Below are 24,973 nucleotides of genomic sequence, written 5' to 3' on the forward strand. Positions count from 1 at the left end.
GACATGTTAAGGAGCAAACACTTGATCGCATTGTTGAATTCTAGGCTGCACAATTGAAACCGTGGTTGGGAACCGCTGCTCTAAAGTATTCACGATAAAATTATCAACATAATCAGCCCTTAGTCCAAATCTGTAAGGGTGGGGTTCAATTATCTGAACGTCATTCCAAAGACCAAAGAAGATCAGCCTCAGAATCAGAACACTTTAATAATCCCATCGGGAAACGATATTAGGAACAAACAGCTGTGTGTCGTCTGCATATAGGAATAACTCTGCTCTTGCTTTCTGACCGTGCGTCGCAGAAGTAGAAAACAAAATGTGCCCGTTACATAATTAAGCTTACAGTTGAAGACAGGCTGTTCGCTTACCGTCCTTCAGCTGAGGTTTGGCTGGACAGGCTCACATTTGATTAGAGTAGGAGGTGGGCGGCTGCTGCTGCTGCTGCTGCTGCTGCTCGTAGCCCTGACCGTAGCCACCGTCCTCGCTGTAGCCCCCCTGCTGGCCGTACTCAGGCTGGTAACCTCCCTGGGAGCCGGCATAGGGGTCTTGCTGGCCATAGCCTGCCTGGCCAAAGGAATCGGGGGCAGGCTGCTTTTCCTGCGATGGGACATACGTTCCGGCAAAGGCCGCCATCCAGCCGGTCTCCTTGAACACGAACCACAGGTTTCCTATCCACAGGATCACGTTGATGAAGCCGAAAGCCTGTGGGACAGGGAGGCGGTTAGAGACGAGTGAAATCAACTCTTCGTGGCATCTTTCGCTCTAAAAAATCAGCGACCCACCACAGAGGTGTTAAGGCCGGAGACCTTGGGCTCGTAAATCTCACGGCAGCGGTTCTCTTGCTCGTTGCACGCTGAGATGAAGGTGACGACCCTGTCTGGATCGGTGGCTGTTTTCACATCCGACAGGCCTTTAGCCCAAGCACAGGAGGACACCAGCCACATGAAGGCAAACGCCGCTGTAACACCAAAGTCCTGGCGATCAACGAGACAACATCATCACTGGAAGCGCAACCGCCGACAGCCGGATGCTGCTCACAACCCCCCGGCTGCAGGACTTACGATCTGGGGCCCCTTGTTGTTTTCTCGGTACTTCTCCAGGACGAAGCAATACATGGAGAAGGCTGCCATGGAGTACAGGAAGGAGAAGACAGCGATGGTGACGAAGAACTCCGCCGAGGAGGAGTAGTTCCCGGTCAGGAACAGGCGCTCCGGGTTCCCTCCCTTACAGGTGGGGGCGTCAAAGTAAACCTGATGGAGTCTGAGAACAGAAATGAGAAGGCAACATCACATTGTGCTTCTGCAAATAGAAGGCTGGGAAACTAAAAACAGAATCTGCAGCCTGGCGGCCTCAGTTTATAGATTTATCCAAGAAAGCGAGAATTTTTTTTTGTAATATTCCTTTAATAGTAATACTTTACGATTGTGGGAGCCACATGGCACTGGGTGAGAGGTGGATCACACTCAGTAGTACTATATTTAAATAACAGTACACACATGAGTATATAGCATTTACAGAAAATCCCCCTTTGCACAAGCTCATTTTAAAAGTTGATCTTTTGTGCGTGATAATATATACGAAATAAAAATGTACCGGTAATTAAAAAAGATGAACTCACACCAGGAGATGTATTTTGAGTCAGGTGCTTTTGATTTGTGCATTTACGGGGCGGCTCCTCTACAGCGGTGAGCGGCAGAACACGTACCTGAACGGATATTCAAATTCGACTTCTATGCTCAGGTCGCTCTCGGACCGGTTTTTACACTCCACGCTCATCTTGAACATGCCGGAGTAGCTGCCGCATGTCGAGAAGGCGAAGATTGCAAAGATCTGCGGGAAAGAACGGGAAGAACGGGAAAAAAAAAACAAGGTGAAATTTGACTCCGCATCCTGTGACTTTTGACACACAGAGCGTAAAGTGGTTTTTTTTTTGCTCCTTGCTGGTATCAGCTCAGAGTACGCGGCTGTGTACACACGGAGCTCTGGTGTGAACCAAGTGAAGCAGACGGCGCTTTAACAGACCGGCGCGCCGCCGGTCACGACAGGCCGCTGGGAAAAGATCCCACAATGCAAATCAGCGTATCGTTAAAAGCCGAGGTTAAACGGCGAGCACTGCTCACGTTACCGCCGCCTCGGAGGTTCTGTCTGTCTGTCTGTCTGTCTGTGAGCAACATAACTCAAATAGTTACAGATGGATCTGGAAGACGTTTCCACGAAATGTTGGGGACGTTACCAGGAACAGATGATTCAATTTTGGTGATGTTCCAGAAGAGCTCTGGGATTCTGGATCACTTTGATCTAGTTTCTGGATGCCGTGTTTTCTGCGCCTGCGGCTGCTCGGGATCGGTCGCTTCGAGTGCGTTTGTAGTTGCATTGTAACAGAGGTAGTGTTCCGCAGCTCACACACACACACACACACACACACCAGATTACACAAATGAGTCTATTTTTAATACACGCTCCCCACACCGAAGGCCCGATCCGATTGGATGGAACATCCCACTATTAATCTCACTGAGGTGCTCTACCATCTGTCAACACATACTCAGCTACCAGCTAGTGCATAGCCGGTCACAACACACACGCACACACACACACACACACAACAGCGCATCACTTCCTTCTTATATTTTACATCCCTGTCTCGTCACTGTGGGCATCATGAACCCACTCGAAAGAAATCCTTTGGCTACCTGTGACCTGTGACCTGTGACCTGACGTCCGAAGCAAGAGCACCCCGTTTTTTATTGTGTAACGCCATTTTCCGAAATGTTCCACCAGGACACGACCGTGTGTGAAATTAAATATGTACACTTCTAACACACGCTGAGCAAGGAGATTAACAGCAACATTTATTTTGACTCAAATTTTATTGACTGTATTTGGGCGCAGACACAATTCACAACAGTCCATCCGACTGCTGTGGCTATATTTAACCTGAAACTACAATTCCTTCCAACGATTCTTGGAATATTTGAGCCTGGACCAAAGAAGGAGGCTGAGTAGGTCAGGAATGAGAATATAAAGTATGGCGATGGAGGACAGGAGAGACAGCCAGACTCGGAAAAGAAATGGTGGCACACTGAGCGATGGGTGCCATGGCAACGCTACTGGCAGCATCACGCAGTGAGGAGGCGGAGGCCGGTTTCCACCCCTCCTGGTATGCCGGTTTGTTGTCAGCTCTTCTGTGCCGAGAAGATACACAACATTACGTCCCTGCATGGGACGCGAACCATTTGTCCGTTGCTTTTCTCACGCTGTCTGTCTTTAACTGTGAAAAACAATAAGAATAATTGGCCCAAGCGGCTCCTCTCTATCTTCCGAGGAACGCCGGGCTGCTGGTTTTGCATGCCCATATTAATCCACAAAAAAAGCAGCAGCTCGGGCAGCCCCTCCTCGCGCCTGACGCTCAGATGGATGATTCACGGCCTCCTGAACGAGGCTCCTGATTGGTGGTTAGGCTCGCTGTGACCCGGGGAGGCACAGTCACTCAGCTCCGGGGAAGGACGTCAGAGTCGTGGGTATACGTTCGTTCCTCTGGCCGTTACTGTGTGGCGCTCAGACACGGCTCCCATCTGGGTCGAGTTAACTGGTCTCATACCGAGCATCGGGTGTGTAGTTAAGAATTATGGGACGCGCGTGCAGGAGGGGCACCCCCTCCTCAATATCTGTCTCGTCGTTCCTGAAACCTTTTATTAAGATAAAAGACGGGTATATACAGTGGAACCTCGGTTCTCGAACAATAAAACAGAGATGGGCATCTTTTTTCGATTCATGTTTTTTCGGATTTATTCTTTTGAGCTCTTAGTCGTGGATCTGCAGGAAGACGCCTCTCAGAGGAAAGAGGAAAACAGCGAGAACAACTGTCCAACTGAAGAAGGAAGTGATCGGCAAATATGAAAATGCCGTCCGCGTCTGCAGGGATCTTGCTGAGAAGTACGGAACGCAGAAATCAACATAGCAATATCGAGAAATCAATAGATAGTCACTGCAGGGCCTCGTGGGTAATTAGCATCACGGTGTGAATGATGAAACCTCTCATGCATAGAACTAATACAGAGTTTATAGGCGGGATGCAAGGCCATGTAGAAAAACAAAACAGGAGCATCTCCCATCCAGGAGCTAAAATAAAGAATGGAATAATTCCCTCCTCACAATAACAAGTCTGCACGGGCGGTTTTCTACCTCCATCGTCTGGTGGACGGTGAGAACGTGTCAGCACGAAACCGTGTCCTCACACACCGTGTTCCTCGGTGGATGGACACAGCGTCGCTATAGAAACAGGGGGTCTCCCGCTCAGGTCCGCGATAGGGCGGCATCACCGACTCCTGGTGATTAACCTCTGCGGCTATTTGAATATATTGACGAGGGGAATTATCAAGCCTTCAGTGCAGATTAAATAATCTCAAAAGGGAGCGTTCATTAATCCTCATCCATCTTTGTGACCTTTGTGCGACAGACGATCGCAAATCTGGACGTGCAGCAGAGAAGCTTTTTTTTTTATTATTTCTAATTTAAATGGAAAATATAAAAACATTATTCCGATTGGCTGCAGTGAGTCAACAATAAACACGTGAAATTGAGGGACTTACCCACTGAAGAACTTTTATAAATCCCAGCGGCTGCTTGATGACTGTGAACTGGCCTTGGGCCACCAACTGCCAAAGAAGGAAGACATTCGACGTTAGAAACATCTTTTTGAAAGGCTCACGCTGCAGGTATGATTAAAAACAAGAGCCAAACTAACTCAGTAGAACACATCCCCCCCCTCCCCCCCCCCCCACCGAGGCCCAACAGCCCCCTTTCACTCGATCGAGCCTTTTCAAAAACTTAAATAAGCTTTTAAAAAGGTAAAATCTTTATGCCATCTATATTGTGGCACGTGATCTACTCTCCCACAGAGTTCCAGTGAAATCCACTCAGCAGTTTCTCCTCCTCCTCCTCCTCCTCCTCCTCCTCCTCCTCCTCTGAGGCCCAGCATTCACCTTTAATCCAGGTAAAGCAGCAAACTGCAGGTGCATCAGGGCAAATATCTGCCACTGAATAAAGTGACTCAAACAGTGTGTGTGTGTGTGTGTGTAGAGGAGAGAGAGAGAGAGAGAGCATTACGATTAGACAAAGCTGATTAACTGTCTGTTCTGCTGCTTCTCAGCTGTCTCTTGTTTTTCCTTTATTCCTTTGATATGAAATCTCGCGGTGTTTATTCTAATTGAAGCGTGCGGGATGAGGACGCGTTCGAGCGCATGCAGGTGAATGCGACACACCGCAAAGAAGGCGGCGTGCAGCGTGCGTGTCCCCTGCATGCGCGCATGCATCAACAAATGGCCGCACTGGACTGAAGCAGCGGTGACGGCTTTCCTCTCGTGGTTGTGCGGCTCATTGTTTCTCCAGATTGCACATCATCCATATCAAACAGATGACGCAAGATCTGAGAGAGAAAAAAAAAAATCCTGCTTCGGAGCCAGACAGCCCGGGGGGGTCCGTTTATTTGCCTCCCCCCCCCCCCCCCCCCCCCCTCATAAATAGCAAGGGCTATTTATGAGATGTTTGCGTGCATGGAAATGAAGGGGACCGTCCTCTATCTACATCGGGCCTGCACTGCGGCTATCGGACAACGCCGAGGTCCTGCATGGGAGGGGGGGGGGGGGCAGATTCCTGTTTACCTTGGCAACAGCGGGTTAATTGAGAGCGAGTCGTCTAAATCAATTACCAGAAAGGCCTTTTTTAAATGACGCTGCTGCAGCATTCGGACAGCCAACCCGGGCCGGGCCGCTCCATCACATCAACGCACCGACTGCAGCATCAGTCGCGCGTAAATGCGCTCAGGTGCGTCGCTCTCCGTCGTGCTTTTACACCGCAGCATTAAAAAATAAAAAAAAATCTTTTTTTTTATGTAAATGCATGATTTATAATCTCAACTTCAACGCATCGCGCATCCGCGTTAAAATCGCGCCGTCGGCAGAATTAGGAGGGAAAATACATATTTGAGCGCACGACGAACGAAAATGAGGCAAACCTCATTTAATAAGACATTTAAATAGAAATAGCGCATTTCCTCCCCCCCTCAAAAAGAAGCCTTACCTGGTTTACAACGTCCATCTTGGCCGCTCACTCGCTGATAAGAGGATCAGAGGGGCGGAGGGAGGGAAGCGTCTCATCCGGAACAGTCCAGGGGAGGAAGACGCCCAGCAGGAAGAGCCGACTGCGTCACGGACAAGGGGAGGACGCGTTTAAACAACGTGACGTCAGACAAGGCATTGGATGTGGAGTAGCGTTCTGACCAATCACAGAGCTGCTTATTCTAAGGAGGCTGAGAGTCGCCGGGGGGGGGGAAATAACGCACGGAGACTGTTCACGCTTTAGTAGGCAGAAGGAGTGATGTAGAGGAGGGAGAAAAGGGGGGATGAAGATTCAAGAGCTATGGTAGCGTAATTCACCTTTAAGCGTCTTTTAGGCAAATCTAAAGCACACACGACTCCTGAGGGAAGTTCAGGTTTCCTTCTGTAACCATGGAAATATTACAATGGAGGAATGTAGAGGTTTTAATTTAGCCAGATGCTGCCCATCTGCAATGGCTGGTGATGTAATTCACTCTTTGTATTGTGCTGCAGTTTCAAACATCAATTAAAGCCTGCATGGCTAGATATAAACATTTGCTTGAGTAGTTAATTTTGTATGAAAATAACTTTTGATTATATTAATTTGCTCCGTAACAAAACCGCAAAAAAAAAAAAAAAAAAGTACGTTTTTTTGCGAGTTCGATCAACCTTTCAAATTAAATGCGACTCGTATGTGATCTCCTGTCTGCCCGCCACGCCAATCAAAGTGTCTCGCATGCGCAGAAGAGACGTCACACGTCCACGCTCGGTGTACTTACGAAAGTGAATATGGATGAAACGCTGGAGCGTATGTGCCGGTTTTAAAGATTTTTTTTTCATATTTTTAAGAAGACGATTAAAAAGGGAGAGAGAGACAAGTTTTTCGCCATGTTGTTTTTTAGCAACGGTGCTACAAAGAAACAGGACCTATATGTATGTCGCGTATTAGTGACGTATAGGTTGGATAAATGCGACAGAAAACATCGGATACAGGTCGCATTGGGGCAAAAAATAAATAAATTCGGATTTGGGTCACTTCAGCCTGCAGTGTGAACTAAACCTATCACACATTTGTAACGTTTCATAACTGGAGTATATCAGTAATGACTGTGTAAACCATTAGCATTAATGGATTAGCAAGTAATCCACCTCCTCATGGACTGGCGCAGCTTCTGGATGATGTCATCCTGTGGCATTACGGCCAACTCTTAAAACTGCCATCAGAATAAAAGAGATAAACCGTGTTTTCAGACTCGCAACTGAGTTTGTGGGTTACAGATGCACAAATCAATAAATGTCAAATATAACCCGACAACCGGAACCTCCACCGCAGGTGGGTGTGAGTAAAAGTATAACGAAAAGTCAGAAACAGAGTTGAGGAAACATGTTTTATTTATAGCCTGCCATCTGCTCTTAAAATCAACGTGTGTGTGTGTGTGTGTGTTTGTGTGTGTCTTTTGGCATTCATAAATATAAGCGTTCAAAACAAACATCATTTCACCCCGAGACAAACAAACGGACAGGCATTCGGGACGCCTTTTTACGACCTCCGCGCTCCCGTTTGTCACCCTGCCATCGCCGTTTTTGCTCGTCTCAGTAAGAAATCACGCAGTTCATTTCGTCGGCGAGGTCGTCCTCGAAGCGAGACAGCGTCCGACTGGCCCCGCGAGCTATGAGGTCGGCGGCGGCGCTCTCTATCTCATTCAGGCTCATGTTGCAGGCTTCAGCGATCTCCCGCTTGGCAAAGGTCACAAACTTGGGATCCCTGGCATAGACGCCGAGACCCTCGGAGATCAAGATCTGCCAGCAGCAAGAAGATGGACGCCGTTATCAGAAACCTGCCCGAAGTCTTTAACATTTGGCCGAACATTTGGGATTACGAGCACGGACAGGGGCCGATAGAAAAACAGGGACGTTGCGTTTCGACTCACAGACTCCACCAGACTCTCTGCGCTGCCTTTGTTCATGAAGCCGGGGTTGACCGGTGGAACCCTCAATCCGGTGAAGGTTCTGGTCTGGCCTGCGTACCAGCCGGGTCGGTCTCCGGCGGGGAGGCCGGCGGGGAGGCCGGCGGAGCCGTCGCTCCAGATCGGCTGGCTGCTGCCGGTGGCCTGATCCACCAGGATCATCGGCGTGTAGACGAGCTTGCCCCTCCGTCCCGAGGGGTTTATTATTCCCGGGACAGGCGTGGTGCCGGCTGCTGCCTTGTTTGCCCAGGAGGAGGACGACATGGAGGACACGCTGCAGGGCCGGGAGTCCAGGCTGGGCTGCAGCTGACAGGAGACCGGTGGGTGGGGGGGGAAAGGTGAGACACAATCTGCATATGAGAGTTGACAGTCAGGGACGCCGTGCGTTTGCGTCTCTCAACCTGCAGACGGGATCGGGATGGGGACGCGTTCCCACGGTAGTTCCCCGGGACCGGGAGACGGTCGTCCACGCTCCTCTGTGGCCTCAGACACTGGAAGTTAAAGGAAGGCCTGCGACCTGAGACACAAAGTGGGGAGAGATTTAGCATTAGCATGGCCGCGTCGGCCCGCAGGCGAGCGCTCTGCATCCTCGTTGTCGCCGGCAACCAGCAGATGCAAGAAAACAGAAAGGTCCGTTTTGTCACCTTTTGGAATGGCAGGAAGTAGCCGTCTCCTGACGAACCGCGCGGCGCCATTCTCGTTCCCGTTGTAGCCACTGACGGTGCTTCCGTTTTCATCGAACGCGCTTCCGTTGCCGTTGACGACGCTGCCATTTTCATTGTAGCTCTCGTAGCCGTTCCCGTCGTACCCGTTAGCATAGGGAGCCGGGCTTGGGGCAGCACTTCCTCCGTTCATGGCCATGTCGTTGTAATTGTTGCTAATAAAGCCATTAGCATCGTGGCTATCGTCATAGGGGATCTCCCCAATGCTGCTAGCTCTTTCCAGGCTCCGTCCGTTGTAGCCCGTCTCAGTCGGCGCGGGAGAAACAGCATCCGGATACACGTACCTGTAAGAGTTCCAGAGCGGTAGCAAGATCCTTAAATAAACAGCTGTGGTTAGCGTAGCATAATATGAAGAGTGTAGCTCGGCATTCCATCTTTAGCATACACGCTAGCCCTCTTTTCTTACCCGTCTAGCGATACTACGCTTGCAGCATCCCCTTCACGGCTATAAACTTGCTCGGCCACCTCGGCCGTCGCCGCCACGACCGGCTCATCGGCTACGGCCTCGCCCCCGCCTGCTATGCCTGAGGGAGGTGGCGCTTCTGATGGAGGAGAAGGAGGTGGCGGCACCTCACTGGAGGAGTCCATCCTGAACAGGAGAGAATGGGATAACCTCGCGGAGAGCGATAATGAGCGACTCTAAACGCGATGCCCACCTGATGACGGGCAGCGGCTCGGACCTCAGAGGCTGTTCACACACAACGAGCGCCGACGCCGGCGTCTGCTGGTCCGGCAGGCCCGCCACCTGCTCCATGATCACATCCCAATCGGCAGTCCTGGGTTCGGGCTCCATGATCACGGTCGTCTGCTCCACCAGCGTGTCTATGTGAGGCAGCGGGGTGCTGGCGGGCGCGGCGTTCATCGAGGTCCCCGGCGGACCGCCGAACAGCTCGCCGCCCGCCGTCTCTCCGTCCCCGGCCTCCTCGTCCTCCAGGTCGCACGCCATCGCCAGACGCATCTCCGGAGCCAGGTCCTGCAGCGTCCGGAGGCCTTGCTGGAACAGAAATATACACATAAGCGTGTCTGTCGCACGGTTAGCAGCTAGCAGGAGCTAGCATGGCGTCTCCCTTGAGCCGGTCCCGAGCCCGGAGAAATGCAGAGGGCTGAAATAAACATGCAATCAATTGATGATGGTGATGATGAGGGATTGATCACCTGCAGAGCAGCCGCTCTGTCCTTCTTTTTGGATTTCCTCTCCCTCTCCTTTCTCTTGCGGAACTTCTTGAAATAGTCCTGGATCAGAAAGCTGGCGTAGAACTTCCCACACGTCACCTCGTCTCCTGGGATGTGATCAAACGAGCAGAAATGGAGAATTACGTTTCTTGCATTTTGCCGACGGCGCTTTCGCTGTAAACGTCTGCTCCACCTCGAGGGGGAGGGATGACTTCGTCGATGAGTTTCGGCTTGGTGCGCTTCCAGAGCTTCTTGATGATCACCTTCAGCTCCTCATTCTGCTGGTCGATGGGGCCTGAAGGGGACAAAGACAAAAACGAATCCGAAAGATCCTTCTCGAGCGACAGAATCACGTCCCGCATCGCGCGCGAGCCGGAGGCCCGACCTTCCGTCTTGATCTTGAGCGACGTCCGCACGAGGGCGAACAGAGTGGCGTTGAAGGTGACCGTCCCATCTGCGTGCAGCGGGACGTTCATAGCAACCAGTCTCTGTGAGGACGAGAAGACAAGTCAGACGCATCGAGGACCCGTCACCCCCCCCCCCCCCGCGGCACCACACAATGGCGACTTGCCTTACAAGCGACGCGATGGGGGCACAGCTTCCCGAAGCCGAGAGGCGGCTGAATCCGACGCAGCAAGGTGACGACGTCGATGTGTTTTATCCGACCGCTACGGGAAGCAGGAGGAGACGGATGAGACGTCGTCAGGCGGAGGACAATTCAGAAAGACGCGAGCGAAGAGCGAATCGGTCTCACGTGGCCTCGGGGTCGTAGTCCGACCAGACTCTCTTGAACTCGTCCAGGTGGTGAGTCCCGAGCACGGTCCAGTCTCGAGTCAGGTACTCGAAGTTGTCCATGATGACGGCGATGAACAAGTTGATGATCTCGAGGGGGATTAACAGATTAAAAAAAAAAAAACACTTTAAATCCCGTCCGGGTGGAAACCGATGCCGTAAAGCAGACGCACCGAGAACGAACCTGGAAGCCTTAAAGGAGAAGGGACCGGGTTCGAATCCCATCGTATGTTCTCCCCGTGGGTCTCCTCACAAAAAATACAATCTAGGTGAACTGATTGCTCCAAATTGTCCGTCGTGTGTGACTCGCTGGCGACTCATGCGGGGTGTACTCCCCTCCCCCACCCCACACACATACATACATACTCGCTCCAGCAAGGCCTGATACTGCATTTAACGGAATATTTCTACCTCCAAGTCGAACGTCATCACCGTCAAACCTTTTATCTTGAAATAGCACCAAAGTGTCCGAACGCCGCAAAACTATGTGTGGCCTTTGAAAGCAGGATTTCCCGCCTGGATTAACCAAATCCTCGAATCGGACGCGACGGGGGGGGGGGGGGTTAGCTTTTAAAAAGCGGTATCATCTGCTCTAATACCTTCCTCGCCACTTTCAAACCACTTTGATCCCATTTGAGCCTGCAAAAACACAAAACCGAATGAATCACGTCTAAATTTAATCTGGAGTCGGGAGGCTGAACTCTCTTGAAGGAGGTAAATTATTATACTCCCAAATGCTGCGAGGACAGATTAATAAAAGAAGCCGCCTTCATCCTCCTCCTCCTCCTCCTCCTCCTCCTCCTCCTCACCAGGTAAGCACAGAGCATGAAGAAGCTGATGAAGTAGATGTAGGACAGGTTGCTGCCGCAGGTGAACTCCTCGCCGGGTTCCGTGTCGGACTCCGGGTCGCAGCGTCGTCCCGGAAGAGCCGCCAGCATTATCTCCTGCCACTGCTCCCCGGTGGCGCACCTGCCAAGGCATCGTTTTCACTCAACCTTTATTTAAACGCCACAAAAAAACCGCTGTCTAAACCAGAGACCCGTCGGATGTTTGGACCAGGTAGCGGCGGGCCAAGGCTCACCTGAAGAGCACCAGGACAGCCATGAAGAACGTCTGGAAGTTGCAGTTCCTGTTGATGTACGTGTTCTCGTCGATGGCGACCTTCCCAAACGTCTGAAAAGGAGATCAGTGAAAAGTGTACGGGCCGTTAAAAACGAAAAGCGCTAATATGTAGCATCGCCGGGAGACGGAGGAAATGGTCTCGCGTAACCCGATCGGTGGCTCACCTGCATTCCAATCACGGCGTAGATGAAAAAGATCATGGCGATCAGCAGCCCGACGTAAGGCAGCGCCTGAGCAGAACGAGCACGTGAGGACGCCGCCGCCGCCGTGAAACGCTCGCCCTGTGTGAATCCACCCGAGCGGCACTGACCTGCAGCGACTTGACGAACGTCCAGAGAAGAGTCCGGATGCCTTCTCCTTTGCTGAGCAGCTTCACCAACCGCAAGACTCGGAACAGACGGAAGAAGGTGATGGACACCTTCCCGCTTTCGCCCTTCCCGCCGCCCTGCAGCAAAAACACGCGGCGCTCAGCGTCCATTTATCACAGCGCTTGTGCAGACGCATCTCGGGTGTATTCCCTTACCTCCCCCTGACCGTCGCCTCCCTAGATCGATGTATTTAATCGATGTAACAGGAAGAGAGAGATCAAAACGCCGTTAGGATAAAACACACACCTTAATTTATGATCATTCCGGACCAAAGACTTACGCTAAACTCCGAGACGGCGATGTCCAGCACGCTCCCGACGACAATCAGCGCATCGAAGGAGTTCCACGGGTCGATGAAGTAGTGCTGCGGGGACAGAATAAAGAGTGAGACGACGGCGACGGACGCCCTTTCCTCGCCGCGGGGGGGGGGCTGAAGCCTCACGTGGGCCCGCAGAGCCAGCAGCTTGATGACCATCTCGATGGTGAAGACCACGGTGAAGATCATGTTGAGGATGTCCATGACGGAGGTGAAAAGCTTCGACTGCTCGTAATGCTGGGGGGAGGGGGGGGGGGGGCGACAGTGGCGTGAGAGTTCAGCAGGCGGCGGTGTGTGTGTGTGCGTGTGTGTGTGCGAGACGAACCTGGATCGCCAGCGTCAGGGTGTTTCCCAGGATCAGCACAAACATGGCGTATTCAAACTGGCTGGAGTTGATAATCCTCCAGAATTTCAGCTGCGACGGGTTTTTGGGGATGTAGATCTTTATAGGCTGAGCTTTGAGTGCGTAATAAACGCACTGGCGCTGGAGAGATAAAGGAAGCGATCGTGTGTGTGCGTGTGTGTGTGTGTGTCGCACGCATTTCATCCAATAAGAGAACATCAAAGCGTGAAACAAAGACCCACTTGGTTTTTGTTGAGTTCGCAGTTCTTGAATTCCACCTCTCCTTGCTCGCGGAACGTGATGATGACGAAGCCCACGAATATGTTCATCATGAAGAAGGCGATGATGATGATGTAGATGATGAAGAAGATGGAGATTTCCACGCGGTAGTTGTAGATGGGCCCTCGGTTGATGGCGTTGGCGTCCACGGAGCGGTAGAGGAGCCTTTATTAAAAACACAAAGTAAGGCCAGCGGATATTGATTTAAGGGAAATAGACATTTAAAAGTCTTTTTATTTGGCTATATAAATATATATATATATGCACAAAGTCAATTTATATTTATGTAATTTTTTTAATAGATTTTTAATATGATTTTCAAGCATCAAAAAAAAGACTAAAGGAAAAAGGAAAAAACGTTATTTATCCCAAAGGAATTTTTGTAATTGTGTAGAGAATGTCTTTAGTTTCACATCCTTGTTGTTGTGTTGTTGTTGTGTTGTTGTTGTGTTTCCCAGACTCACTGCGGCCAGCCTTCAAACGTGGACACGGTGAACAACGCCAGCATTCCCATCAGCACGTTGTCAAAGTTGAAATCGCTGTTCTGCCAGATCCGCTCTCTCACCATGGGATGGTTCATGTCCCCGTCCTTATAGACCACAAACGTCCCCCTGAAATGGAACGCACGCAGACGCGTTAGGTCACGTGGCGCCCCCCCCCTCCCACCCGTTCAGACGCTGCGAGTAGAGAAACGAAGGGCACGGACTTGCACTCCACGGGGGTGTGTTTGGCTTCGTCTGTGCAGCTGTAGAATCGGCCCTGCGGCGCCAAACACAGGAAACATTGCGTCAGACTGCAAAGCCAATAAGACGGGCGGAGTCGGAAATCAAACGCACCTTGAAGAGCTGCACGCCGATGCAGGCGAACATGAACTGGAGGAGTGTGGTGACAATCAGGATGTTGCCGATGGTCCGGATGGCCACGAACACACACTGCACCACGTTCTGTGGGGGGGGGGCACACAAAACACCCGAATAAGACTACAAACAAGATGGTTGCAAACGCAGAGGGTTTAAACTACAAGAGCAGTTTGAGGTCTGAATGAGGGAACGGCGGCGCCGTCGGGGGTTGACGCCGACGTGGAGTGACTTTAACGCGATTTCCCAGCGCGGGGATCAACAGGAAGTCTCCACTTTTAGGGCGGCGGCGTTCACCTTCAGCCCCTTGGCTCGGTTGATGGCGCGCAGAGGCCTCAGCACGCGCAGCACGCGCAGAATCTTGACCACGGAGATGGCGCTGGAGCTGAGACAAACTGAGATTTAGAGAGAGAGAGAGAGAGAGAGAGAGGCGCGGCGGACCGGACGAAGCGTCCGCTCACTGCAAGAAGAAGGACGCGAGCGACACGCCGACGACCAGCAGGTCCAGCAGGTTGAAGGCGTTTCTGCAGAAGGAGCCGGTGTGCAGGAACGCTCCGTAGACCGTCATCTGCAGGCGAGACGGCGAGGCTTCAGAGAAATCATGATCCCATTTCGGATGAGTCGGGATTACGTCGCGACGCCGGCGGCGGCAGCGGCGGCAGCGGTTACCTTCAGAACAATCTCCACCGTAAAGACCGACGTGAAAACGTAATCCGCGTATCCGAGCACCTGAGGGAGAGAGGAATGAGAGTTCAGCGCTCGCTTTGGGGTTCTTGTGCCGGATGCGACCAGCGGACGGAGTCGGTCTTACGATGTTCCGGAACGAGTGGGATTTGATCGGGTCCTCAGCGGCCAGGGAAATGCTGCTGAGGATGATGAAGATGAGGATGAAGTTGGTGAAGTAAGGGTGATGGATGAGGTTGTGGCAAGCGACTCGCAAACTGGGAACAGGAGGGGGGGAGGAAAGCAGATTTCGTTCGGCGCGACGTCGTGACGGGAAATTAGCGCGTTTTGGAAAGCAGGAAGTACCAGTTCTTCTTCCCGAGGATGAAGAAGGAGCTTCCGTCGGGGATCGGGACAATCTTCTCTTTGGGCCCCGAGAACTCCGGCTTCAGCGCGGCGACTCCTGCAGAGAAGGGAAAGGCGTGGGAGACGGCGTGGGAGACGGCTCGCGTCCTGCTCTTCGTCGGACTCTTCGTCGGACTCACCCTCCAGACCCTCGATGGCCCTCAGCTCCTCGTTTTCCTGCCAGTCGTCGTCGTCGTTCTGAGCGGCAGATAAAAAGATCAGCGCCTCGGGAACGTCACGGTTTCAGAGACGCACAGAAAGACTCTCTACCCCGGCGTCTTCGTCCTCTTTCTCGTCGTCGTCGTCCCACTCCTCTTCGTCCTCCTTCTTCTCTCTGAATAGACAAACGGAAAGGAACTCAGAAGAGGCGCTTCGCCGTCGTAATCCGGAGTGAAGACTCTTTTCTTACTCGACTTTCTTCTTCCCGCCGCCTCCGGCCAGGTTGTCCACGGCGATGGCCAAGAAGACATTGAGCAGAATGTCTGATCCCAGAATTAAGGAGTCCAGGTTTGGGATGAAACGCGGGCCGTCGGCGGGAACGACGCCGCTCGGATCAGGATACAGTTGCCGCAGACAAAAAGGATCACAAAGTAAATGCAAACCACCATGTTGGGGAAGACCGGCCCGCCGTACGCCATGATGCCGTCGTACATCACGGCGTTCCAGTCCTCTCCGGTGAGGATCTGCGGGAGACAACAGAGATGAGACTGACGGCTGCGTAGCGAGGGGACGAGCGAGGAAACGCCGCCGAGAGCCGCCGGGATCACCTGGAAGCAGGTGAGCAGAGCCTGAGGGAACGAGTCGAAGGTGCTTCGCTTCATCTGAGTGTCGTCAAAGTTGAATTTGCCGCCAAATAGCTGCATCCCGAGCAAGGCGAAGATGATGAGGAAGAGGAAGAGCAGCAGCAGGAGGGAGCAGATGGCCTTCATGGAGTTGAGGAGGGAGTTGACCAGGTCGGACAGAGCGGCCCAGTGCCTGGGGGAGGGGGCGGAGCAAAGGTTACACGGCGGGAGGCGGGTCTAAGCGAGAACGGAACTCTGCTACCGAGTCATCTTGAAGATCCGGAGCAGCCCGGATGCAGCGCAGCACGGAGATGCCGATGGGCGGGATGAACTCGAACTCCACCAGCAGCGTCTCCAGGATGCCGCCGCACACCACGAAGCAGTCGAAGCGGTTGAAGAGCGCCATGAAGTAGATCTGCAGGCCGAAGGCGTACATCTTCATCAGCATCTCCAGCGTGAAGAGCAGCAGCAGGATCTTATTGGCTCGCTCTGCGGGAGGAGGGACGAATCAGCGTGCGTCCCCGATTGGGTTCGGGACCAATGGCACCGCGCCGACGGACGGACCCCCACCCTGCATCTCCGTGAGCCACCGCGGCTGCCCGTAATGCTCGGAGGCGCTCGCCACCGTGTTGAGGAACACCAGCAGCAGCACCAGCCAGTAGAAGTTGGTGGTCTTCACCGCCACCCGGCAGTTCTTCCTCATGGTGTGGTTCAGCTGGCACAGCTGGTCACTGCAAAAGAGCACGCCCAGGGTGAAGCGTTGCCATGGCGACGCCACGGTGCCACGCCACGGCGCCGCGCCACGCTGGAGGGTCTCACCAGAAGCTGTTGGCCATCATCTTTGCTCTGAGGAAACAAGACAAGGTGAATGCAAAAGACGCCGGGTGGGGGGGTGGGGGGTGGGGGGGTGGCGGCGGCGGCCGATGAAAGCGACGCTGCTACTCCGGTTCCCTACATGAGCGACGCACAGAAGCCGCTGTCGTCGTCCAGGTAGGCGATGTCGTCGTCCGAGTCCGACTCTGCACAGAGACACGAGTAACTAGAGGGAGCTCACAGAAGAGGAACCGCCGCCGTGGGGCCGGCGCCGCCCATCGGAAGCCTGAAACGTCCTCCAGCATCCGACCCGGCGTCCGACCTCAAGCCTTTATTACACGCAGGCGCGGATCAATGAGCCGGATACCTCCGCCGTCCTCGCTGTGTTTGTACCAGCCGAACTTCTTCATCATCTTCTTCTTTGCGATGGCGGCCCCTGTGGAGTCGGGCAAAACAGACCCGGGGGGTCACGGAGGGGCGTGGCCTCGGCCACTGGGCGTCGTCCCGAATGCTTATCGTACTGACGCTTGTTTCCTTCCTCGTCCACGTCCTCGGCCTCGATCAGCCAGTCCATGTACCCCACCATGTCCTCCTCCATCTGCCTGCTCTCCTGGGCTTTCTGCAGCTCGCCGCGGGCCACCGCCTTCTCTCGCTCCTTGGAGAACTCTCTGCGCGCACGCACACACGCACACGCACGCACACGCACACGCACACACTCAAAGAACCATTGCTGAGATTTGTAAAGCGCTGATTTTGTTTCTCACCCGCTCAGCACGCCCAAAACGAGGTTGATGATGAAGAAGGACCCAAAGATGACGAGAGAGACGAAGTAGATCCAGGGAATCTCGTACCCGATGGCGTCGTTCATCTGTGGGGGGGGACAGACGCATCGATTTAAAGCATTTACAGACGCCGTGCGGCGCCGGAGCAGCACGCCGGTACCCAGTAGAGGACGTCCGTCCAGCCCTCCATGGTGATGCACTGGAAGACCGCCAGCATGGCGAAGAAGATGTTGTCGAAGTTGGTGATGCCGCCGTTGGGGCCCTCCCACTTCCCCCTGCACTCGGTCCCGTTCCCGACGCAGAAGCGGCCGGCGCCGGCGAACGCGCACGGCGACGGGTCGTCTTCGACGATGAGGCCTGAAAGCGAAGGGAAGAAGGGTGAGAAAGCAGCAAACGGGAACGCCGCGGGGACGCCCGGGGGGGGGGGCGGCGTACCTGTGCCCAGGGAGTAGCACGTCTTGTGCATCCGGCCGATGAACAGCTCCAAGCCGATGATGGCGTAGATGATGATGACGAACATCACCAGCATGCCGATGTGGAGGAGCGGAACCATCGCCTTCATGATGGAGTTCAGCACGATCTGCAAACCTGAGAAAAACGCACAAGAGCGGGAGGCGGGCGTCAGCGGGGGAAACGCGGGAGGGAGGAACTCACTGAGACGGACGCACTTGGCACGCCGGACACGAGGCGAAGCGGCCGCAGCACCCGGAACGCCCGGAGAGCCTTGACGTCCAGGCCCCCGGGTTTCCCCGCGCCGTGATGGGCCGCCCCCGGCTTGTGGTCGGTCATGCCTTCGGCCATCACGCTGAACAACCTGCGCAGACACACAAACACGGGCTGTGGACCGGCGGCTAGCGGCTAGCGGCCGCGCCGAGAGGGGGGCGGTACCCAACGACGACGATGACGAAGTCGAGCAGGTTCCAGCCGCTGCGGATGTAGGCGCTGGGATGCATCACCAAGCCGTAGGCCAGGATCTTAGTGAAGGTCTCCACGGTGAAGATGACGAGGAAGACGTACTCGACTTGCTCCTGGGGGGGGGACACACGAGGGAAGACAGCGGAGAACGCGCTTGAGCGTGTTTAAACATCGACGAGTGTGTCTGAAGAGAAGCAAAGTGTCCAGATCCTGAGAGGAAAACGTTAATTACCGTCACGCGATCGCCGGCGTTTTGCCGTTGGCGAGATAACTCAAAATGTTCTGGACGGATCTTCATAAGATGTTCAGGAAATGTTGGGAATGTCACCGGGAATAGATTATTACATTTTGGTGGCGATCCAGAAGAGATCCTGGATTCTGGATCGTCACTTTGAATTTTTCAGTAACATTGGAGTCAGTGGAGCTTCAAGAAAATGTTCCCCTCGATATCTCGGTTGATTATTGACCGATGTTTATGGAGTTTGACACAGTCATGTGGGGGGGGGGGTCTCTATCTTACCCCCAAATTACATCTGGATCTGATCCGGAATGGAGTCGGGAATCTTTTTTACATTTTAACATTAAACATAAAAAAAAAAAAAATTAACTTGTGAAAACGTCTTTTAGAGCTTCTTTTCAAAAGGGGAAAAGGCCAACCGAGGAGGAGGAGGAGGAGGAGGAGGAAGAGGAGCCGACCACCTCCAAGAAAAGAAAGCTTCTTTTAACAGACGATAGCAGCAGTCACGCTAAAAACAGGTGACTCGTGCAGCAAGTCCGCTCTGCGTGACATGTGGCCGAAAAACTCAAAAAAATAAATCCTAAAAACCGCTTGAATAGTTATTACAAGTGACTCGGGGTCCAGTGCGTTTCTGCCACGTCCCACTCGCGGCTTCCTCCGGACGGGGAAACTCACCAGCTGGTGGTTGCTGGCGTTGGAGTCGTCATCGGGGTACGGCTTGGTCACGCCCATGGCCACGCAGTTGGCGAAGATGGCGAGCAGAATAAAGATATCAAAGGGCTTGAGGATTGCAGTTAAGGCGTTAAAGTCACACATTGGCATGGACATCACAGTAACCGGGGGGGGGGGCGGGGAGGATATTTCCACTCTACGAGGGCCAGCGCCGCCATGCGGATGGGGTTGCTGAGGGTGAGGCAGCAGAGGGCCCGGGGGGCTCTCAGGGCAGACTTGTTGGCCTGCATCGCCTTCTTGGCGCCCCCCGCTCTTTTTCGGGACGAGCCGGTCGACCCCAGGGTGTCCGATTTTCCCGCATCGCCCACAGGGGGGGCATCTGTCCAACAGAAAGTCAACAGCCGCAGAGGAAATAGGTTCTTACATCGCAGGTCCAACTCTCGGTCCTCGCTCACGGGATGTTTTTCACATTTTAAGGTGAGCTTTCATTGCCGTTGAATGTGGATGATTTATGTACGAAGGACTTTCAACGGAAACAAGACCGCTAGGGCTTTTTTGAAATGCTCCTCTCAGACAGGATGTTTGACTTCATTTGTACTGTAATACATGCTACTGTGTGACTGTACTTGTACTCTAACATTCTATCTAATAAACATATTCATTATCATCATCACACACTTTTTGCATTTTGCACTGCAGACACACAACAGAGTTCCATTTACACCCGAGTACAAGGACCCCTGTACCCAAGGCCTGACCCAAGGCCCGAACCAACCCCCGACCCGACCCAACCCCCGACCCAAGGCCCGACCCAAGGCCCGACCCATGGCCCGATCTGAGACCCGACCCAACCCCCGACCCAAGGCCCGACCCAACCCCCGACCCAAGGCCCGACCCATGGCCCGACCCATGGCCCGACCCATGGCCCGATCTGAGACCCGACCCAACCCCCGACCCAAGGCCCGACCCATGGCCCGACCCGACCCACCAGCGTCATCGCCAAGCCAATCAGGGGAGGGTTTGAATCCCGGCCTGCCCTGAAGGCCTCACAGGCTCAGACCAGGTGTGACCTACTTCTTTGTGAGGAGCTGCCCCCACGCAGGCCCTGAACACCTGTTGAAAGCTCTGAATAAGCCCACGGGCGCGTTTATTTTCCACCATGTTGACACTTTAAACTCGCTTGGTCCCACCGGTGTGTAAAACCCGCTCAGGATCGACTGTTTGGCCCAATCTGGACACCGTTGCTCGATATTTGGAGGCAAATCAGGCCTTTATTCCACCCGTAGAGCATCACTTATATTCTGCATGCAGATCTGTATAATTATTTATACAAATTATTTGGACTAAAAAAAGAGAGAGAGAGATTTCCTACCTTTCTTTGTCGCGTCCATGTCCGCAAAACTCTTCTGTTGATCCGCGATGTGGAGGGGGAGGAGACAGAGGACCGTCTGCAGCCGGCCGCCTCACACCGACGCGCGGCTCCCCGGTGAGGCGGAGCGGCTGCGGGTCATGCTGCGCGCGGAAGAGCGCAATCAGCGCGGATTTTTTGACGCACGAATTTGGGTGAAGTCGCACGATTCAGCTGCGGAGGCACATCCCGGTGACGGAGATGGAATCTAACGCGACGAGCGGAAGCAGAAGAGATTAAAGCTGCTGATCCGTTTAAAGGGATGAGCGTGGAAATCTGTCGGGGGGGGGGGGGGCGAGGGAAACCCCCGGCCTGCGTGGGCTGGGCTGCAGGTAATTTAAGTGTTTTCAGTCACATATCTCGGGAATTCATGAACAAAAATAGAAAAGCACTCAGTTTGCACCAAAAAATCAGGATTTGATCTCGATTTTTTAGATTGCTTAACCGTGAAAACAAACATTTGGGTTCACACTGACGTCATTATTAGGTTAGAAGTTATTCACCAAAAGCAACACTTTCAGTAATGGAGGATTCTTCTGGATCTATAGATCCAGAGCTTTTGAAGATAATCCGTTTTGTCCTCTACTGATTCCGCAGTGTCTCGGTGAAGACCGGCAGAAACAGAACCTCCTTCGTGGAGCTAATCAGAGAGGTATTATCGAGAGGGTCCAAAAACAAATTCGTTTTATTCTGAAAATTTACCCCGATTTCACCTGGATCTGTTTCCTCAGGTCACTGATATGAAATATAGAGCAGAACAAATCGCAAGTGTACCCTCATTTCTAGAAAAATCTAGATAATATCATTAATCCGGATCAAATCCAGATGAAATTCCGTGGTGAAATAGGGCCCCCCACCCTACACGATTGTGCGAAATTCCATAAACAGCAGCCAATAATCAAGCGAGATATTGAGGAATACATTTTGAAACTCCATTTACTGAAATGTTAACGAAAACTTCAAACTGACCCATAATCCAGGATCTCTTCTGGATCATCACCGAAATGTAATCTGGTAACATTTCCTGAAAACTCCTTGACTGAGGTAAATGGGAATTCCCATCATCCAGTCCAGATGACGCTCCAGATGTGAAAAGAATTAAACGGTGAAATTTAGCCTTTCGAATGTTAGGGCACAGAAAGAAAGAAAAAAAAAATCACCCAATCCCAAATCTTAAAGAATATTTAATACTTTTATTGTTTCGTTCAACTTTTTCAAGAGAAATATATTTCGACAGTACATAAAATAAATATTTCTATACATGTTTTGACGGTAAAACAGATGGTAAAGCTACACGGCCTCCCTGCTGTGTGATGCTAGCAGCGCTTAAAGCCACGCGGCCTCCGCGGCAACGACTCACTGACCTGCAACAAGCTGATTCAAGTCATTTCTAGACTTTCATCCAGATTTGTCATTTTGGTAGAAAAGACAAGATTATCATATGTAAATATAATCGGACCTACCGGTATGTAAATATAATAAGACCCATCTTAAAAGACATCTATTTTTTATTTTTTTGCTTTTGGCTTCAAGTGTAAAATCTTATAAACTGCCCGGACAAAAATCACCTCATCATTACACGCTTCGATTTTCGCACGAAGGGAATCGGCTATTCTCGTTTTCCCACTGGCTTCCAGTCGTGATGCTAAGCTAAGACAAACTTCTCATCTTAACTTTCAGCCGGAAAATGAAAAATTGTAGTCAACGCACGGAATTCATCAAGAATCATAGTCTGAAACCAGAATTACAGGTTTGGTACACAAAATGCTCCGCGAGACGCAGGAAGCGCTGGCCTGACGTTGATCTTTGTTCAGAACCAAACCTTCACGCGCAGCTGAAAACGAGGGTCTCTCACCCCCCCCGAGGTTTGCGTCTACAACACCGCCGTGGGGGGGGGGCAGGGTATCCACCTCCTGGGCTTTGTGATTCCGGTGTCTCGCCTGTGGCCTAACTCACCAAGGCCGGCCTCAGTCCTCATCTATCGGATCTGCCCCGCTGCCCCCCAGCGACAGACGATGACCCCCCATCCCTCGGTGGTAACTGACCTGGATCCTCTGCGAAGGGAACGGCTGAAGAAAACAAGTCGGAAGATGACAAAAAGAAAAAAAAAAACAGTAAATCTTTGTGGTCATTTTTCTCAGATTTGAATCCTTTTGTTCGTTCTGACCTGAATTTTTTTTTTTTTTTTGGGGGGGGGGTTCTCGTAATCAAACGAAACACTGATGCGTCATCAAACATTCGGCAGATGGGGAGCAACATGAGCATAAATGATCATTCACCTGCTCTTATAGCAAATTGTTGTTGTTTTTAAACTTCGTCCATCAGAGAAGTGAAAGTGTGAAATCGTTTTTTTTTTTTTTTTAAGCTTTTGTACTCAACAGGCCCTAAAAACGAGACCGCAGAATGATCGATGCTGAAATCCGAAGGGGACATGGAAGGGTGATTACTTTCTGTGGGTTAATCACTTCAAATGAAACCGTTCACATACAAGTATTACATTTTTAACATAGAATTATTGATTGCAGCCACTTACGATATCATAGCAGTGGGCGATAAGGCCGGAAAATCCGTTTAATCCCGCTAATCGGTGATCCATTTTCCATTTTTATAATGGAACCGGGATCTTCACTCACAGTGTTGGCTAAGAAATTGTTAATATTAACAAAACAAAACAGAAGCATACACAGGAAGCAATTCAGCCAATCAGGACAGCCGCTTTAGTGGCATCACTCTATTGTTTGTCTGTTTGTGAGGCTTATTATCAGGACTGTGAAAAAAGAAAAAAAAAAAGCAATCTAATTGATTCACCTGAAAAGTAAATCTCAGAATCCGGATCGAAATCGTCAGATCAAAAGGAACCTGCAACCTCTGCAGAACTCAGTCAGCTTCACTTACGGTTCTGAAAGTGCTGCGCCGTATATCTGGACAGGAGGATCCCAACCCCTTCAATGAGAGCCAGCAAAACTCCCCCCATCACGGCAGAGCCCACCATAGTTAACGGCCCACCTGCAGTAAAAACACGGAAAGCCACCGATTGGACGGCGCCATCGCCGCAGGAAGTCAAGGCCGAGTTTTGTTGCGTGTGCTCACTGCGCGCCGCTAGGACGGCGCCGGTCAGCGCGCCGCTCGTTATGGAGTTCCAAGGATCCTCTTTTCCTCTCAGGCGAACTAAGCCACAGTCGATGGTGGAGAAGAGCCCGCCCCAGACGGCGAAGCTTCCTGTGAAAGCGCAGAAGTCTGGCTGAGTGTGTGATTCCAGCGCGCAGCGTGTGCGACTGTGTGAAAGTGAACTGTGCGTCTATTCCTCGAAAGGAAACTATTCATGTTATTACAGAAAGAAACGAGAGAACGGACGAGCGCCTCACCTCCAATCTGTGGAGCTCTTATTCTCACGGCATTTGCACTTCCTCTCAATCTGTGTCCGACACCCTGAAACATTTCAGCGACGTCAATTTGTGCTTTTAAAAGCGGAACTAATTATTAGCCCTATTAACAGGACGCGGCGAACTCACTGCAGGGGCATTTCGAAACCCCTTGACCGCCTGGAACACGCCTCCTCCGATGACGCCCATGGAGAAAGCGCCCCCGCAGTCATCCACTATCCTCCAGGGGCTGTAGGGAAACAGAGAAGTTAAAGCGGTTTCCAAAATAAAGTTCCACAATGATCCCTTCTTCCTTTCCAAATAGAGCTAATCTCCAACAGCTCCATAAATGCCGCATTTTTGGTAGATTGCAACAGAAAAGAAAAATAATGCAATTAACTTTAATTGCATTTTTTTCCCCAGTGTTACTTCTCTCATTAATAGAATAATACACAACCATTTAAATCCATTTTTACGTTTACATAATTATTTGAATAATCATTAAAAGGAATCCCGTCCTCGTTTTAGCTTTTGATCCAGGATCGATATATAGTTGATCCAGGATCGATCTTTGGTTGACCGGTGCAGAATACCGTACAATAACGCGTGTTTACCTTGCGTGAACTGTGTCGTTCTTTACCACACGTTCGGTTATCGATTAAAAACACTTCAAGAGGCGGCTAACGCTTAGCTCGGATGCTAGCTTGGGGCTCGGGCTGAACCCGGAGTCGCCGCCGATCCCCCCGCTAAACCAGCACGGGGACCCACGGAGCCTCCGTTCGCTCGTTACAGCCAGAATATGACATTAAGAAGGGGGGAAATGTCAAAAGAGATTAACCTCACCAAGGTTCACGAACATATTCCTCCATGTTTGTTGTCGTCACGACGACACGTCA

At 51.9% G+C, this 24,973-nt stretch overlaps 3 protein-coding genes across 3 annotated transcripts; all 3 read right to left on the reverse strand.

The window, feature by feature from the left end:
- Positions 1-399: 399 nt before the first annotated feature.
- sypb (synaptophysin b) lies at positions 400-6,099 on the reverse strand. The gene is made up of 6 exons (XM_068743701.1): positions 6,082-6,099; positions 4,593-4,658; positions 1,706-1,830; positions 1,062-1,260; positions 783-974; positions 400-702 (listed from the first exon to the last, which is right to left on the reverse strand). The coding sequence occupies exons 1-6, from the start codon at positions 6,097-6,099 to the stop codon at positions 400-402; spliced, it is 903 nt and encodes a 300-aa protein (XP_068599802.1).
- Positions 6,100-7,691: 1,592 nt separating this feature from the next.
- On the reverse strand, positions 7,692-19,540 carry LOC137905642 (voltage-dependent L-type calcium channel subunit alpha-1D-like). Its single transcript, XM_068749888.1, is given in 47 exon segments — positions 7,692-7,898; positions 8,030-8,371; positions 8,467-8,582; positions 8,710-9,071; positions 9,194-9,376; positions 9,444-9,781; positions 9,943-10,067; positions 10,154-10,255; positions 10,346-10,448; positions 10,532-10,628; positions 10,715-10,842; positions 11,562-11,721; positions 11,834-11,925; positions 12,039-12,104; positions 12,185-12,319; positions 12,398-12,418; positions 12,523-12,606; positions 12,685-12,795; positions 12,884-13,042; positions 13,144-13,345; positions 13,645-13,791; positions 13,887-13,939; positions 14,017-14,124; positions 14,335-14,422; positions 14,499-14,605; positions 14,707-14,823; positions 14,825-14,978; positions 15,067-15,163; positions 15,246-15,303; positions 15,376-15,439; positions 15,515-15,587; positions 15,668-15,788; positions 15,873-16,080; positions 16,150-16,175; positions 16,177-16,376; positions 16,458-16,618; positions 16,707-16,733; positions 16,843-16,906; positions 17,068-17,136; positions 17,226-17,368; positions 17,465-17,568; positions 17,643-17,839; positions 17,918-18,070; positions 18,151-18,296; positions 18,371-18,510; positions 19,311-19,414; positions 19,495-19,540. Coding segments are annotated over 47 exon segments (6,093 nt in total). The 5' UTR covers positions 19,526-19,540.
- Positions 19,541-21,912: 2,372 nt separating this feature from the next.
- timm17b (translocase of inner mitochondrial membrane 17 homolog B (yeast)) lies at positions 21,913-24,951 on the reverse strand. The gene is made up of 6 exons (XM_068748083.1): positions 24,921-24,951; positions 24,228-24,327; positions 24,081-24,144; positions 23,806-23,934; positions 23,611-23,721; positions 21,913-22,784 (listed from the first exon to the last, which is right to left on the reverse strand). The coding sequence occupies exons 1-6, from the start codon at positions 24,944-24,946 to the stop codon at positions 22,690-22,692; spliced, it is 525 nt and encodes a 174-aa protein (XP_068604184.1). The 5' UTR covers positions 24,947-24,951; the 3' UTR covers positions 21,913-22,689.
- Positions 24,952-24,973: the final 22 nt, after the last annotated feature.

This window comes from Brachionichthys hirsutus, chromosome 2, assembly GCF_040956055.1.
Source record: "Brachionichthys hirsutus isolate HB-005 chromosome 2, CSIRO-AGI_Bhir_v1, whole genome shotgun sequence".
NCBI classification, from domain to species: domain Eukaryota; kingdom Metazoa; phylum Chordata; class Actinopteri; order Lophiiformes; family Brachionichthyidae; genus Brachionichthys; species Brachionichthys hirsutus.

What these genes read in the sequence shown, in the direction of transcription:
- timm17b (XM_068748083.1), bottom strand. Translation starts at nt 24,946, where the DNA reads ATGGAGGAATATGTTCGTGAACCTTG. An exon ending in GAATATGTTCGTGAACCTTG is followed by an intron (nt 24,328 to 24,920) that starts GTGAGGTTAATC and finishes GTTTCCCTACAG; the next exon opens with CCCCTGGAGGATAGTGGATG. An exon ending in GGTTTCGAAATGCCCCTGCA is followed by an intron (nt 24,145 to 24,227) that starts GTGAGTTCGCCG and finishes GAAATGTTTCAG; the next exon opens with GGTGTCGGACACAGATTGAG.
- sypb (XM_068743701.1), bottom strand. An exon ending in GAATTTGAATATCCGTTCAG is followed by an intron (nt 1,261 to 1,705) that starts GTACGTGTTCTG and finishes TTCTGTTCTCAG; the next exon opens with ACTCCATCAGGTTTACTTTG. An exon ending in CCGGCCTTAACACCTCTGTG is followed by an intron (nt 703 to 782) that starts GTGGGTCGCTGA and finishes CCTGTCCCACAG; the next exon opens with GCTTTCGGCTTCATCAACGT.